Source organism: Aphelocoma coerulescens, chromosome 1 (genome assembly GCF_041296385.1).
Source record: "Aphelocoma coerulescens isolate FSJ_1873_10779 chromosome 1, UR_Acoe_1.0, whole genome shotgun sequence".
NCBI lineage: Eukaryota > Metazoa > Chordata > Aves > Passeriformes > Corvidae > Aphelocoma > Aphelocoma coerulescens.
Window position 1 is genome coordinate 39,855,205 of NC_091013.1, and position 17,951 is coordinate 39,873,155.

A 17,951-nucleotide genomic window follows, 5' to 3' on the forward strand; every position below is an offset into this window, starting at 1 on the left:
CAAGATAGGTAAATTTACAGTAGAGAAAAGTGTATATTTAGAAGTGTATCTTCACCTTCTTTCAACATTATGGGATAATACATGTTGTAATTTTGAGACATTATACTTAATGTACAACTTTCCTAAGTTCATATTTAACTTCAATATATTTAATTACCTAGTTAAGAGAAAAAAGGGACATCAAAATCAGCGATTCTGTGCACTACCTGATCTGTCAAAAAAAACCAAAGTGCTGTAACAAACAGCCATACACAGTGTTTCTTATTGAAACAGATTTACAGCTATTTTAACTCCAATATCAAAGGCTCTGTTTTGCTTTGTAAACATTTTTGTGTCACAGTTTTATGCACAATTATTCACAACTGACTTCTTTCACCGAAGGATGTGTGCTATTGCACTTCAGAAATCTAAACTGCAATACTTGTTAAAAAAAGACAGGTCCCTAATCATCTCATCCATACATCTGTAAACCTTTTTAAATTAGGAATGACTATCTCAGATATTCTGAACTTGTTTTATCTTACAAATCTGTGTGATTGAAATTGTCCAATGATAAAAATTACTTCCAACTGGATGTGAGGAAAAAAATTGCTGGCAAGAATGAAAAAGCAGAGCAGGCTTTTTAGGGAGGCTCTGTTATCTCAATGCAAGACCCAATCAGGCAAAGTTCTAAGCAACCACCTTTAAACTGAGTGTTGATGTTATTCAGAGGACGAAGCTGGACGGATGAGATGCTGTCTCGAGATCCCTTCAAACATGCACAACTATGAAGAGGAAAAACAGGATCTCTCTAAGGTTCCCCTCTATCCCTACAGTACATTTACTCACGCTGAAGTTTAAGTTGTACAAAAGCATTACTGATATTGCCACAAGCCTTCCTGTGGTTGTCTGAAGTGAAACAGCCAAGCCAACTTTCTGCCTCCAGCTCTGAGATCAGCAGTGCTGCTTTAATTAAAACAATTTTCTTTTGAGGCAGTCAGACACTAACAAAAGACTGTACTCATTATGTAGAATTTCAGTTTTCGGTATCAGGAAATAGTAAAATAAAATGTTTTTTTCTTGTCAAGGCCAGCATTAGAAGGGCCATCTAGTTAAAAAGTAGATGTTTGATAATCATTAGTATAGTAGAAGCCCTCTAAAGCCCTAACAAGTAGCCAATAGATACTCAAATGTTGTTGATTTTACACACAAAACCAATATCCATTGCTTCAAGCTTAACTCCAAATTTAAAAAAAAAGCAAAACTGAAATTATCTAGTCACAGCATTTATGTATGTTTACATATGTAGATGGCATGTGAATATGTGGGTTTTTTTAAAAATATGGTTTTAGGAAACACTGTTCTTCACTCATCCAATAAGATTCCTTCCCCTCACTTGAATAGCACATACCTGTGCAGGACAGACCAAAGATGTCAAGCCCATACACTCCCATTTTTGCACAGTAGTTTGAAAGGCCAAGTGCAATGTAAATAATAAAATAAAATAATAAAACTCAGTGCACAGGCTTGTAATAGGTAATGCTGTTGAGTTTTTTATTGTCCTGTTATACTGCACACTTCGTATTTCCTTTGCTTTCGGAGGTGGAGGACTCAGAATGATTTGCTACTTATTATTCCATATTAACTTCTTCAAGTCCCACTGCTCATTCCTTCAGAGCCATTGGAAGATTACAGCATCAGGGGAAAAAAAAGTAATTTCAATCAATGCTTCTAAAGACAGGCAGGAAACTGCAGAAAATTACTATTTCAGACTACAAAAACACATTTACTAGTAGTAGTCCCCACACGTCCTGCTGCACCATTCTGGTGAAGAGCAACAACTGTGGAACAGCAGAAGTAAACACAGCATGGCACCACAAGACCACAGAAAAGAAATTATAAGGGGTTCTTGGAATCTGAGAACAGATGTTTGATTTATGTTCATAAAATTGGCCTTAGCACCAAGAAAGAATTTCACAAACAGGACAATTTACATTTTCCTGTTACTATAGGTTAAAAGACAAAATCTTTCATCTCTCTAAATATCTGTTGCTGGAAGCTGCCTTGGAAAAATTTTCAAAACAGATACCCCACTAAGCATGCAAGACTTCAATATCTAGGAAAAGTTACAGAAGATGCGACAATAGGAGGAAATCACTAACACAAAACTCCAAATTTTTCAAAGGTAAATCTTAAAAAATAATTTAGTACAAATTCCCAGCTTGGAGGTTATCATGTCTGCAGCTGAAGATACTAGCTAAAGAAACTAATTTCTACATACACATTCAGAGTTTAAAACATGGGCCTGTACTGAACCTACAAGCCAGTTAGTGCCTTTACGTGCAAAGATCCATCACAACCTCTGCCAGAGAGTTTCAATCTGTTCTTTGGAAATGATAGAGTCCTGAATTTAATTCCTTTTCAGAGCTGCCAGCACAGTCCTCTTAGCACCTTTTAGATTTAACATTACAGTATAAGGACAAGGCTTGCATAACTAACCAAGAGGATTATTATATAAGGACTCCACTCCAAATAATGAGGAGCTGAATGATACTTCAGAATTGAACTGGGCTCGATGACCCTTGTCCATCCCATCCAATTCAGGATATTCTATCATTCAAAAGCTTTCCATAAACAAGGCAAGCAGCTCAAATTATCATTAAGTAGGACTGAGTCAAAGTAATATCACTAAATTAATTTCTTGATATTCAAATGTACATAAAAGACTATCCCTAGCTAGCTTCTACTGGTACCAATCAGCTCTACCAGGTGACTTTCTAAACCATAACCACAGCCTTTCTCCAAGTTAAGTCAGCAATTATGATTTTAGATCCATTTTTCGTTTAAAACAGTTACTTTAATCAAGCTCCTTTGCTCCTTTCTGAGCTAAACAAGAAATGAATGCCTTCCTTTCAAGTCCAACAGATGCAACTGCTGCCTGAACAAGATCAAGGCAGTAATTTTGGATTCTAAAGCAGTAGCAACAAAGTATCCTTTTAAGAAAGAAGGTTATTCTAGATCTTCATTCTAATGCACAAAACATTATTTTCCTATTTGGATTTGAATACAAATGGACTAGAGGGCAAGGTACAAATAAACCCACCATGTTTTCTTTAAATCTAAAATTTAACTGCTAGACATTCACTGTTCTTTCATCCAGCTTTTAGGTTTTGACAAACAAAAATTTAATAGGGGACAGAAAAACGACAAGGAAGTCATGCAGGTGACTAAATTAAACTAATGAAAATTTGAGTTGACTCCAGCACATGTGCTGCTCTCTCTGTGCAGAAAGGAAAACATTCATATTGTTTTGGATCAAATAGGCTTTTCATTACAAGTCTTTGAAATATCAGAAAATATGTTTTTCTGTAAGATCAGCAGCACATGGAGTTGAAATCAGGCTCCTCACTGCCAGAATATCAGCAGAGAATGGATTGTAAAATTCTGAGTCAACAACAAAGCATCATGAAATGTTCAGGATTCTGACAACCAGTAAGGCATAAAAACATCTGTGTGTTGAAACACAGGTTGTTTGAAAACAGACAAAAGTACAATAGTTTGCTGATACAAATACTTTAAACACAGAAGGATGCAATTTATTAGAGCACATTCTGGTAACACCGTATGTGTTTCCATGTATGAATCATCAGTCTCATCAACTTTAACAGAACTAATGGCATGCATTAATGTTTGTGAATCAGGGCCAATAAATATTCTACCTAATACAGAGAATTAATAAATCAGCATTCTGAAAGGCATACAGCAAAATGTTATTTACACTCTAAATTTACAGTCTAACATTGGACTAACAGCAGACGTAAGTGTTGGTTTTTTACTTAAATTAATGGATGATGTTTTGTAAGGTTTGTGCAAGAAGTAATTACAAATAGGCACATGCAAACTTCCAAAGTATATTGCTCACTCTACTAAAAGGATAAAACCAAATAATATCCAATTTCTCCATCTAACATTTCATATCTGCTCAACTGTCAGCTCAAAATGGCTTAATGGGACTTCAGTAACTGCAGCATTCATCAAGGCAAGCTTTTGGACAGCATCTCACCTGGTCTCTTCATCATCCCAAGCGATTCTCATGCCTTTCCCACCACCACCTGCTGAGGCCTTGATCATGACAGGGTAGCCTAACAGCGGGGAACAATTAGACAGAAGTTCAAACTTTGTTCAGTTGGTCAGAGGAACATGACAACTGACCACATGTCCAATAAAGCCAGTAGACAATAACTTCGTTTATTAAAACACTTTGTTTGCAGGGAGAACAGAGGAGAATTTTTTCTTTTCAAAACTTAGCTGTCAGTGCAGTAATTTCTACAGCCAAGAAAGGCTGTCTTCTCCAATTCATTTATACTAAAAAAAACACTGAATGAATTATTCCCAAATAATGAAGTGATTTATGAATAAGGCATTTGACCTTTTCAGCTCACATTTCTTTAGGAACAAAATTTTTTTCCTTTGTTGCTGCTTAAATAATTTTTTTTCATGAATTTATTATCTACTCATTTTTGCTATTAAGTCTAAAGACTGAGTTAACAAATATGTATCTTATCAACACTTCTAGTGCAGTACATTTTAAGTAACAGAGCAGCTCAAGACCTGTGCTGCTTAGACATTATGTAATAGTATCAGAAAAGAGATTGCTTTTTTTTTTTTTACAATAAAAAAAGTATCCTCCCCAAACTGACAAGTAGTAAGAAAAAAACAAGCAGTATAAATCTGACAGCATTGTACATAACCGGCAATATCTTACTTGTAGAACAAGATACTGTAATACAGATATAAGGCAGGACCTTCATTTTCTGAAAGTTAGAAAATTACAGTAACAAAGTACACAGTTTAAATGCAGATTTAGTAATGATTGTTCCTCTTTGAATTAAATCTTTTTATTCAAAGCAACTTCCTGCAACAATTTCTTCATACCAGGGAACTTCACCTTTCTCTACACGAACACGCAGAAAACTAAAAATTAAGGATCTGATTAAAATGCTTTTGACATTTCTAGAATACCAGAAAATTCTTCATGCCTTTGGTCTCCAGTATGTTTAATAAAAATCACAACATTAAGGCAAATATCAGACCAGCTAATATTGTCTGGCAGGGAGAGTCTATCAGTCCTTGAGAATTGAAGAAACATTCTATAAAAGGCTTTGATCTGGGGACAGAAAGAGACATTTGAATATGGTTCCTAGAAGTGGTCCAGTCTACTGTCATATGTGTTACTGGTATTTACAGTTTCTTTCTGGAATGTAGATCTACTCTTGCTCTGTCAATATGCCCACCTCCTCCTCATAGTGATCTAACTGAAAGGAGGTTCAAGAGAAGATAATTAAAACCAACAAGATCTGGAAAACCTTTTTTTTTCTTAAAAAGTCTGAAATAGATACCGAAAAAAAGGCATGAGACAAGCATAAGAAACAGTAGTGTTGATTGGAAGGCAGGAAAGGAGCAACAATATAAGAGAACTTTAAATTAACAAAGAAAAAAATCAATTAAATGGTTTCCAACTTAACACATTATTAGACTGTGAAACCCCAGGCTGTAAAGCATTCACATGGCTGAAAGCTGTAGAGAGGTAATAGTTAAGCATATGTAGAGCACAAACCAAGCTCCTATAGGCATGCATTGCCAAAAGGTTATAAATCTTCATGCCTTGGAGTCGAAGGTAGTCTCTGGTTACAAGGTATAAGGTTAAGACCCAACAGAGCCATGCAAATAACCTTTCTAGAGTCTCTCTTAGATTTTCTTATGAAATACCCGATACTACCCATAGAGGGGTACAGGATAAGTCAGAGAGTAACAATGAGTTTGATCCAGGCCTCTACAATCTCAGAGGTTAAAGGCAAAATAACTCTAGATTACATGCAGCAACAGTGAAGTTCAGCCAGTTTTCATGAAATCCAGTACATGCAATATCTACACAGGAGCATTTTATTGATGCTGTAGCTGCATTTCCAGATCCCTGACAGCTACCAGGCTCCTACACAAGCCCCTGGATATCCTGAAATAAAGGAAAAAGCACATCTTGTATAACTTTCATGCAAGAAATGAGATTTTACTGGATAACACTAGCAAATCTCTAGCAATACTATCACCATCTGGAAACCCTGTCCAATCCAAATAGCTGAAAGACTGAAATTTTGAAACAAGCATTGTTTTCAACCTTATTATGGCAATTTCCATCACCTAATCTATCTTATTCAGTGTTACCTATACTTGAAAAAACCATCATCAATTGTGCTACCAATTTCAGTCTAACAATATCAGTCTCTTGAATGGTTTGCTGATTTTAATTCTGTAAGCAGAGTCTAGTCCTAATTTACTGTTCTTTAGTTTCAAAAGAAAAACAGGAGTGTTGAAAGTGAGCCTCGGTGAGTCTTTATATGCTCCAAAATGTAATTCATATATGACAATTCACATGATTAAATTATCAGAGAGTATACATGGGCTACTAGTATCATTCATCAAGTACAGGACCACTTTGCTTCCCCTCCCTCCCACCTTTTATGTACAGCGATTATACGTCAACCATGCTTGTAGGCAAGGCAGTTAAAGACTCCCAAGAGCCACGATATAATTAAAATAAAGTTGGGGTTTTTTTAAAGTAAGGCCTGTTTTGAAAAAATGCATGCAGCTTCTCATGTTGAGAAGTAAAAATTGCAACAGACTTCTACATGTTAGCATGTAAATTAGCCAGTCCCCTGAAAATAAGGGTACTGGAGCTTTTGCTCAAATATGAGGTTACACACTCCTTGCTCTTGGTGGCACTGAACTAAACTTTAGAGCAGCTCTTTAGCCAATAGCAAACACTGAAAGAAAGGCTTTGTAAAATTTAAGTTTTGCATGCATATTGGGTATAGGATACTGGGATCAGAATGCATTACTCAACACTCTCCACTTTTGTACTACTCAGCAGCAATCAAAATTGCTTACGTATGTTCACATGGATTGGTTGGATTAGTTGTGGGAAGGGAGAGGCACGCAAACAATTTCTAACACCATTTATAAGTATCCACAACAACAGCAATGAAAAGACTCACAAAGCAGACAAATTTTTGAGTAGGTATTAGGTTTTCAATCCTTCCCTCAAATTAGATGCCAATTTATGTGAAATTAAGACTGCATGTGAGATTAAAACCTACTCTTGTTTTACATTCTCATGATGCCTCTTAAGGATGGGTCTAAAGATCTTCGGAGGCAAGAAGCTAAAAAGCTGTCAAACTTGAAGATCACTGCGCCTACTTTTGCTGCTAAATAGGTACTATTAAGTTAGGACTGCTTTGTTTCCAGGACAGTTACTATTCTGAGAATCTGAATGATAAAAGGAGTAAACAAACTTCTGATGTCCCACAGCTGTTAGCTCCCAGAACTTTGCCACCGTGGTTTTTAGATGTCATTTAACCATTTTTATAAAGCTGCAGATAGTAGACCACAGAACACATTGTGCAATACCAGTCTGAACAACATTGCATGTGGTGATATCAGATTCTTTTCAATACCCATTATTAAAAGCTAGCACTAACTAAACCCATGCCAAATGAAACATGACAAAAAACCATCTTTTTCACCTCTTCAGTTTTGTACAGACTTTCATTTAGTTTTAACTGACTGCACTTCATAGCTGCTCAATCCTTTCAAATAGAGGAGTCAGACTTTCTGGAGTTTCATCAATGCTTCAGAATCAAGAAGCCAACAGTTCTTAATGTACAACTCTACACAGAGACCTAAAAGCAGCATGGGAAAAGGGCCAATGTAATTAAGCACTACAGAAAGGATCACAAGAGCAAAATAGCCCACACCAACAGAGAAGAGAGACTCTAGAAAGGAGCCAATACAGCAATTTGTGCCTGAACGTCTTCCAATTTCCGATTTAGCTTAGTATCTGTGTCACATTCTCTCTTGACAACTCAGGAAAATCTCTCAAATCAGGGGCAAAAAGAAGGTTTCCTTCCCACACCTAGAAAATGTGTATCCATAGATAATAGTCACTGAAACAGGTAAAGGCTGTGTTTCTCAACCCTGAGGTGCCATGCTCCTCTACTACAGGATCTTGGGCCAGAACACAGCAGGGAGAAGCAGGAAAAAAACCACAGGCAGCAAGAGAGCATCAAACAGAGTTTTAGTGTTTTAAGCGCTGACCCATGGTTATTTTTTCAGTAATTACTTAAGCCTTCTTAGAAGACTGGAACTCTGGATTAGTGAAATCAGAAAACAATCTGAAAGTATTCTATTGCATATCAAGTGCTTTATACACAAGGACAAATACATTATATATCTATACAAGAGACTATAATTTCATTCAATCTTAAATCAAAATTAAAATCACTATGTTTTACTCTGGTCAGTGGTTACAATTAGACAGAAGCTTAACCAAACTCGTCAACTTGTTGAAACGTCAGTGGAGAAAAAGCTAGAAGGGACATTTTTCTTTCACTACATGGTATCATAGTACAAACCCTTCTTGTATCAAAACAGTTTAAGAATTTTCCATCTAAATAAAGCACCACCCAGCTGTCTGTAATTGACTTTATTATCATAGATTTAAGACTGCCTTGATAAAATGACCTCTGAAGTGCTACTGATATCAAAGACAGGAACCAGCCAACAGAACACCGAAGAACGCAGAGGAAAATTTAAAAAGAATGTATTCTAAAGGGTGTCTAGAAAGCCTTCCTTCTATACTTCTAGCATGCCTTCTGACTTATACTCATCAAAACTGTTCAAAAAATACTTGCAGGAAATCTTTAAAACACAAGAGCAAGAAAGGCTATTGAAGAGAAACTGAACTGAAATAAAGTCACAACACTATGTGACTAAACCCAATTTTATTTGCCATTCTCCTCTGAATGTTCCAGTTTGGTTAATAATCCCTTTCTTTTGGTAATGACAGTGATCAGTTATCACTGGATTTCACAACAAGGACACAAAGCCTGACCCAAAGAAATGCTGACTTCAATTGTGTCAGCCTAAAAGTCAGATAAGCCTAGGAGGGGTTTCAGGGCAGTTAACCAGTGCAGGGTAAAAGGCCCAACTTAAAGCGGAAAGATCTTACACTGCTTAGAAGTTATCTGTAGCAGTGTAAGTCCTGCTTTATCTGGCACATAAAGGCACAGCAATAGCTTTTGACACAGGTGAAAAGCTGTTTATCTACCTTTGATAAACCTAAATAGCTTCTCATGGTTACAGTCTCAAAGGGAAAATTAAAGGAAAATCATACATCTTACTGTATTAGATTGTTCTTCTAGAAAGCATTTAAAAACATGCGTAATTTCAAGCATGTGGTTTAGTATTTTCACTAATATCAAGCTTTAGTAAATAAAAGCCAAAATCATTAAACACACATTACACTTAACCTTCATCAAAATGAATCCCAGACTCATTTGCTGGTTGCTCTTTTCACCGTTCTACAAGATATTCTGAAGCTGAATAGTGACTTTATTTCAGTAAGCACAGAAGGCTAGTGCTCTGGAACATATTCAAGCTAGCTACAGTCCACACAGTGATGAAGAATGAAGATCATAACATCACCGTTGTCAGTCTCCATATAAAGGGAAATGTACCATGCCTAGCTTCTGACTGTCATGTCCAATTGCAGATATACTTTCAGATCACCCCTTTAGTGAGGTACTCATTACTGCGTATTACAGTCATTCCACAAATCATGGCTGCACTTGTTCTGCAAAGTCCCGTTTGAAAAGCTCAAATGTGATGATTTAAGAGACAGGACATTAATGCCTAGATTCTTCCAGCCCTATGGGCAACAGGGAACTTAAAAACTATTAAAACATTATTTGTTCTATAGGGATTACTTATTACACATTCAATTTACTCAACCATGTCTGCTGAGAGGCACACAAATCCCACCATAGCTAATTTAAGAACTTACCAATTTCCCTTGCAATTCTGACAGCTTCATCTGCATCCTGTAAAAGCAGGAAATGAGACCCAACGTTAATCCCATCAGCCATTGCACTGTGTCCTGAGGGCAGTCATATATTGCACTACTGTCTCCTCCGATTCATTTAATGTTTGATTTTACAACCTTCTGACCCTTTTCAGCCAGAGGAATGTAAAATTAATACCATAAGTGGAATGTAAATTCTACCTCATCATTAGTGCACTGAGAAACTCAAAGCAACAAGGAATCAGCTGACAGGAAACACAACCAGGATGGCAAAATGATTTTCTGCAGTTGTAGGAATTTAATGCTAGAATTTAGAAGTTTACAATCAATAATGGACCATAAATCAGATCGTTAAAGTTTGTCCACTACCAGCTTGTTTCTGTCCTCACAGGTATTCCTTGTGTTTTCCTGATTGCTGTCAGTAGGGGGAGTTGATTCTCTATTGTTTGGGAGTAATTCAAGTTCAGGAAAAAAAAAAATCTTGCAGAACTTCTTTAAAGACAAATGGGTTTTGTTTACTCAAGAAGGAACAGAAGCACTTCAGTTTTGAAAGTTCTGCATTCTGAAGACAAGATAAACCTTAAATGCATCATTTTAAACTATATCTGAAAGAAGAAGATTCCCATAATTATTTTCATTTAAGAGAGTTACACATTACCAGCATACAACAACTATAAAAATCCTTTTGTTGATGCCACCTATTGCTGTAGCTGTCTCATACTACTGCAGCCTGGTACAGAAAAAATCCTGGGAAATTCAGAGAATAAAAAACCAAAATACTTGAACTGCTTACTTTTCAATAATCAAATTGCTTCTCCTGCAGTAGTTAATTCTGGTTATTTCTAATGATAACAGTACATTTCCATTATACAAAATCAGAAAGAAAAAGGGTTAAATTACAGTGGTATGGGTTAAGCTTGAAAATTCCATCTAAATTTGCTAATATTTATACTATCCCATGACATACATTAAAAAATTTGTATAGAAGGTATTAATGTCTGGAAACCACCAGCTGCTAACTGTGTCTGAAACTATGGGGGCTGACTTATGAACATTAAACTGAAACCTGATATTTTTAAAGCTTTCAAGGCAATCCATTTTAAAAGCACCCAGGTCAGAACTTTAAAAAAAAATACATAAGAAATGTTCATACCTGGTTCATTTATGTCCGATAATAAAACAAAATCCTCTTTAAAAGTCTTCAGTACCTAGTAACAGCCCCATGAAGAATAAGGGGGCTGGCAGGGGAAGTTGTCAGAAAATTTAATTTCCTTTCATTAGCTAGTCTGCTCCACAAATCGGTGCTTGTTAAGTTCAAAGCAGTCCTGAAAGCAACATCAGTTTTAAGTCTTTTTACTCCAGTCACATCTGTTAATGAGATTTTTCCAAATAACAATTGTTTTTAACTCAAGAGATAAATCTAGCAAAAAAAAAAAAACCTGCCCCTCACACTGCTCCCCCCCAAAAAATCCTCAAGAGTTTACTGTTTTATTACACCTTGCTGCTTTCCATGACCCTGCACCCTCCAAATTTTAGCTTAAAGGGATAAAATGCATGAAAAGGGTCATTTAAGAATGTTAGTGGTTTCCACACATTGAGTTTGAAGGTTCTTTGTTCCTGCCTGTGACAGTTATGCGAGAATACTTCCCCTTAATAGCCTCTCTGTCAGGAAGTGTTAAACCTGCCAAATGCAGACAATTAGAGCCTCTTGAACAAAATGCAGGAAGAGTGATGACTGATGAAGAGCCACGATTATAGTCGAGAAGGAAACTTTTACATTTCTTTTCTCTTGCAAATTCACCCATATATTTGCAAAATAGAATTAAGGGGGGGAAGCAAACAGGGTAATCTTTTTTCACTTAGTTACCTGCAAACAAGTGGCTAACTGATACACTGCAGTCCACAGGAAGACAAGCTGCAAATCATTACAGGGGAACTTTTCACTGCCACTGTATTTTTATACATGCATACAACAACTTTAGGTAACAAGCAGATTGGTATCAGCAGCACTAATTGTCTTAGTTCTGGCTTGAAAAGACTTTAGTCATCTGCCAGCACAGTTATTAATTTACACTGTTTCAACATCTGTTTCTTTTACAGTTTAACATATTAGAACCCAAACTTTAAGATACGAGGGGGGGGAAATATCAACGCATACTTAAATTTTCGCTTTCAAAGAGCATTTCTGAACCAGAAAAAAATTCGCTGTGCTTTAAAGAGGAAAACTAATAAAAAATTAAAAAAAAAAAAAAGAAAGAAATTGACATATTGAAATCTCTGCTAAGTCTTTTGATCTTTGTCCATAAGAAAGTATGTTGACTGTATATTTAAAATATCATTAATTTCACTTGCTGATTACATAAATACAGAAGCAGTTTGAGTAAACACAAAAAGTTAGGACTGTTAGTTTTGCTTTTTGGTACATAAAATTTATGATAGATACACAATATTTGCACAAGAGGAGCAAAAACTGAATGCTATGATACTGCCTAACACACATGTCCATATGTGCAAACTATACAAAACCACACTGGTACTAAAAGCATTTTAAATTATTTTTTAAAAGCAAAAGTCCGCAATGATTTACTGCTGTTTCCTCCAAAAGCACATTAGCTACACTACCATTTCCCCAAAATAACCTGGAGACTGTAAAGAAATATATAATTTTAGCACCACCTTTTATTGTACAAATAAAAAGTTCAAGTAATAGTAGAAGTTAATAAAAATCCTAAGAGTTATAAAATTATGTCATAGTGTTTTCACAAATAGGTGATTCCATTAAGTTAAAGAGACATTAAATACTCCTTTAGCATAAGAATTCCTAACCTCCTAATTTCATATACATGCCTCTCAACCAGGTACCAGCAGGTGGAGACAGAAAAACAAAACTGTCTTGATGTAGGGGAATGCTGGGATAAAGCTGTTTAAGAGACTCCTAGAACTGTGAAACATTGTATTAATTACGAAGAACCACACAGCAGTTTTCATAGCTGAAAGTGTTAGCCTTGCAGAACCTCCAGTTCATATCCAGCCACTTCACAACCTCTCCAGCAAAACAGTGATCATTCAATCCTAATGCCAATACCCCAGTGCAAGAATTCAGCTAAAAACAGGTACCCAAAACATAACTACAGTAAATTCAGAGCCTTGCTGAAGGCCTCTAATGTGTTTACTGACATCAGTGAAACTAAGTAGACACAGACATTATTCTTCTGGGTCTACATCCAGCCATGTTCTACCAGCCATAAAACCAAACTGGCTGTATGTGGTGAAACAATACAAAAATCATTCTTCCCTTGCCATTCCTTTGCCAGTTTTTCACCACAGCACATCCTTATTCTCGTTACTCGGCCTCCCCTTTGTTCTTGTCACTTACTCCCCTTCGGTTGTTTACAGTCAATACATCGTCTCAGCCCTAACTTTAGTATAGCCATTGCTCACATGGATTAATGCTAATTCTTTTGATTAAAATCTTTTACCACTACCTCTCCCAATCAGGTTTTAAAAAACTAATTGTAGTTACACGTTTTGAAACTAATTACCTTTCAATGCTTTTGTTGGCTCTCTAGCAAACAGCACAAGACTCTGGTTCCTTACATGTGCAGACTGGATAACCCTTGCCCCAGCCAACTGAGAAACTGAACCAGGGATGAGAAGAAAATTACTCTTTGTGAAATTGCCCTCTCCACTCTCATTCCACATCCTTCCACAGTTTCATATTAGCTAGAGCATTTGCCAGTACAAGAATAGTTAGTTGTGTCTGTTATACCAAGCACCCTCCTTGTCAGCGTTTTCGGCAACAAACAGGACCAGGAGCCTGGACAGGCATTCTAGAAGCCTTTTTATTATTTTATTCCATTATCAGTCTCACATACAGAGTTAAGACAGAGATGGTACAAAGTTCACGCCGTCACAGGCATCCAGAGACTTCTTGGTTACAGAGCATTCTTAAAAGCTTCTTAGCCAATTAGCATGCTTCTAAAATTTACAGACAACTGTTTTAACCGATCTTCAACAGTGCAGTACATCTGTGGTATACAACACTTGCTTGTTATCCCTTTATATAACAATACACAATATTCCATTATTAAGTTTAAACCTAGCTATCTTGCTAAGCATATTTTTTGCACCTTCAAAACCTATTTCAGCCAAACCTAGAAACCATTGTTTTAATGTCCTTGCTTGCTATATAATTGTATCCTCTTCTATCTTCAAGTTTTCGCAGCCAGAGCTGATTCCTAAATTCTTTTTGCTTTATTTCTGAAACCTGCTTTTTTCTCTCACCTAAGAGCTTTTCCACCTTTTATGTTTACCCACACTTCAATCCTTCCAGCTTTAAGTATACTGTTGAAGGGCTTCTTTCTTTTAAATTTCTAATTTAATTTCTACTCAGAATATTTCTGCATGCGACTTCTCCAAGATGTTATTACAAAACCTTAGCAACTACAGTGTCTCCTATGTGTAAATGCTAAGCAACAAACAACATAGGAAAAATATCCTTTATTCATTAAGGACCTAAATATCTGCAGCACTTTTTAACAAGGATACAGACAACTCTTCTAGTAACAAAGATTTTCAGTGCAGTCCTGAGCTGAATAATGAAGCACTAGAAGCTGTTACTCTGTTTGCTTTAACTATTCATCCAGAAAGAATACATGCAACAGATCTGTCTTAATTTCTGGCATTGTCAGAGGCATGAATGCACTTTTCTTCCAGGTTTACTAGACTCCACTTTAAAGTTGAAGCCACCTCTAATCACTTTAAGCATCAAGCAGACACTTAGCTCCTTGCCAAGACCTTTAAAATTTTTATTTCTCAAGAAAAAGAGCCCTCAAACATTTTGAAAGCTTCATAACTGTCACTAAAGTAGGTCTCCCACAGAATGGCAGAAATCCTAAAGAGTCTCTAGCTCTTTGTCTGTTGCTGTTCTGATTAGAGCTGGTATCATACTTTGCCCTTCCTATCTTAGTCTGAATTTGCAAAATAGTATATCAAACTCTAACCAAATATCAGGCATCCTGTATGACCTAATTATTTGGGTATTCATTTGAGCAAAAGACATTGTCACAGGAAGGAAATCAGAGAACAAACACAGGCACATATTTAGATCCATAGCAAGTATGACATTATCAATTATCAGCAGCTTTATTTCCTATAATTGGTAATCAAAGCACTGGTTAGCCTAAAATTTGCAACTCCACTTTTTGATGGAGACTACAATGCTGGCAATGTCTGCGGAATTCCCTTTTTCTGATTTGGAAGGCCCACTGCAGGCTTGGGTTTGGGGTTCTTTTTTTTTTTGTTATGTACTCTTTTTCATCAACACACTTCAGACAACAGAACTGGTGCAGGGCTGAGGTACGTGAAATTGATATAATATGGACACTTAGGGATTAAGCAACTACCACATAGTTCCTTTCAATAGCAGAGGACTGGAGTTGTCAACTCAGTCCTTCATTACAGTTAATTTGGTTTTAAGGGTATTGTTGCATACAGCCCATTGCCAAACATCACTTTAGTTTCCTTTTTGTGTCAGGAACATCAGACAATTGTCAAAAACAGTGCAATTGAAGGTCAACAAAACAAGCGCATACAAGAAAGCAGCTCAGCTGTACTGGTTATGGGTCTATCTGTTCATTAACCATTATCCTACTTTGTCAGGTTTGTTTCTTTTTATTAGCAGAATAACAGACCCTTACATAAGTTTTAACTTGATACAATGACAAAACCAGCATTTTGAGTATTTAATTCTGCATTAGAGAATGTTTTGTGGTGTTCAAATGATTAATTCAAAGTTATCTCCTAGCTAGATACTTTTCTGGAAGTTACTTTCAGGATTTCTAGAACAATAAACAGGATTTCAGAACAGAGAATGTTATGCACAACAGCTTGGCTGCTGTTAAGTCTTATGAGTGCTAAAGGACCACATACACAAGGGATTGCTAAAACATGCAACAAGAATCTGAAATTTGCCCATTTGCAACTCCCAGACTTCAGCATGGTCACAAATGCTGCCGAACACTCACATGGAGCCCTCCAGAAAATAAAGAAGTCTTCGCCCTTTTACATGTTGCAGCATTATCCTGCTACCAGTCATTACATACATCATGCACTTCCATCACAAGTACTGAAAAATTCCCTTGGGCATTTTGACCTCGGCTATTTTGTGATTTTATCATTCTCTCTCACTAGTCAAGTTCTACAGGCAGCCTCATTGGACCAGGTAATTTTGTGGAGGCTTAGCCCATTTGTACTCTATTTACCTTTTGCTTTTAGTAGGGTTTTGGGGGAGAGTTTAAAATCCAACTTAGCTACTACATGCTTTTTCAAGCAACTTAAAGTTTTACTCAAACTTCATTTGAAAAAAATCTGATTTGACATCTCAAGCACAAAAAATTTCAACCCAGGAGGTCAACATTTTATAACGCACCAAGTTTTAGTTGTATACAATGAAGGTTTCAAAAGATAAAAGCTTATTTGACTACATTAACATAGAAAATATATTAAGACACACAGGAAAGCTTGCAAGAGCCCAACACAATTGCTATAGCATAAAATAAACAAAAATGAAGATACACTTTATTTAACCTTACAAACTATAAAGAAACAACAAAAATTTTTTTCCTAAACTGTTGAAAGACATTCCTTCTACAATCACATGAAGAGTATTAGCTGTAGATTCTGATAAAGAGCCACCAACTTCCCGCCCCACCCCGTTCCATCCTCACCCTGAATTTTGCAACACATGGAAATGTGCATGAGAACAGACCATAAAATGGAAACTTCACACAGTTTAACAAACTTCACTTAACTCAGAGCTGTCAAGATCTTGGCCAACAAGACCTGAGAAAGCAAAGATGTGCAAATAAGTCAAATCCACACCTGACATTTAACACATCTACCTGCCTTCATGTTAGATTTAAAGCAAAGTATTTTTAGAGACACCACTGAAGAACTCCTAATACATCATTTATTATCAAGGACTTTCTCTCTTCTCCAAAGCTCTCGTTAGTAAAAATCTGTACTCCATTTTTAATTACATTTTAGTAAAAAAGAAGATGAAATTATAATTAGATTCTGCATCAGACTGTCAATGGGTGTACTTTGATTTAGACACTGTTCCTACAGTGGGCAGACAGTAATTAAATGATTTCTCACCTTGACTACTCCATCAAAGCCAGGGATCGTGTTGACCTTTGCATTCTTGGCTAACAGTTTGCTTTCAATCTTGTCTCCCATAGCTTGAATAGCATGTGTGTCAGGTCCAATGAAGGTGACACCTTCTGATGCCTGCAAAGACAATGAAGATAAAACTTTAGGAGACAAAAATAAAAATCAGCTTTTCTATACACAGATATTACTATTAACTTTTTTCTCTTTTTGAGCTGACTAATGCAAAAAGACTTATAAGACAGTGATCTCTTTACATAACAGAGCAATATATAAATATTTCACACAGTTCATTAAAAATGTGTATGACCTTGTGAAACTATGTATACACACAGACTCAAAGCCCTATAATTAGCATTTGTATAAAGCAAAAGCTAGCCAGAGAAAAATAGCTGCAAGTGGAAGTACTCCAGCCTGCAAGTTACAAATATCCCTTCGGAAAACAGAGGCTTGTTAATTCACCACTGAAATAACCAAAAGTTATTTACAAAGATGCACTTGCCAAATGATAACATAGTTTAAAATTCTATATAGTATGCATTCCTAAAACCAAACCTCAATGAAACACCACAATGAAAATGCAGTCTTTTACTCAACATATTTAAGATCTTGAAAATAAAGCAATAAGTGAAATAACATTTCCTATTCTTTCAGGCAATTATTTTCCAATAATAATGTGGAAAGAGGATCATATAAAATATTTTAATACTTCAACATTAATATGTAGGTAAAACACTGAACTGCATGTTTCTTCCTCCTGTTTCTCTATGCCAACAATAGACTTCAGTGAGGTGATTCAGATAGAGGCATTTTTTTCAAACCTCTTCAGGTCAATACTCCAGTAAGTTAAAGGCAATTCTATCAGAACTATCCACTGAAAGTTACT

General features: G+C 36.2%; 1 protein-coding gene across 2 annotated transcripts in view; it reads right to left on the bottom strand.

Moving 5' to 3' along the window:
• Positions 1-17,951, bottom strand: part of PCCA (propionyl-CoA carboxylase subunit alpha) — a 271,576-nt gene that overhangs the window by 178,400 nt on the left and 75,225 nt on the right. For both annotated transcript variants that reach the window (XM_069007866.1, XM_069007874.1), the window contains exons 7-9: positions 17,054-17,185; positions 9,878-9,914; positions 4,043-4,121 (exon numbers count right to left, since the gene is read on the bottom strand). In XM_069007866.1, coding sequence (XP_068863967.1) covers positions 4,043-4,121; positions 9,878-9,914; positions 17,054-17,185 — 248 coding nt within the window. The remainder of the gene's footprint in view (positions 1-4,042; positions 4,122-9,877; positions 9,915-17,053; positions 17,186-17,951) is intronic.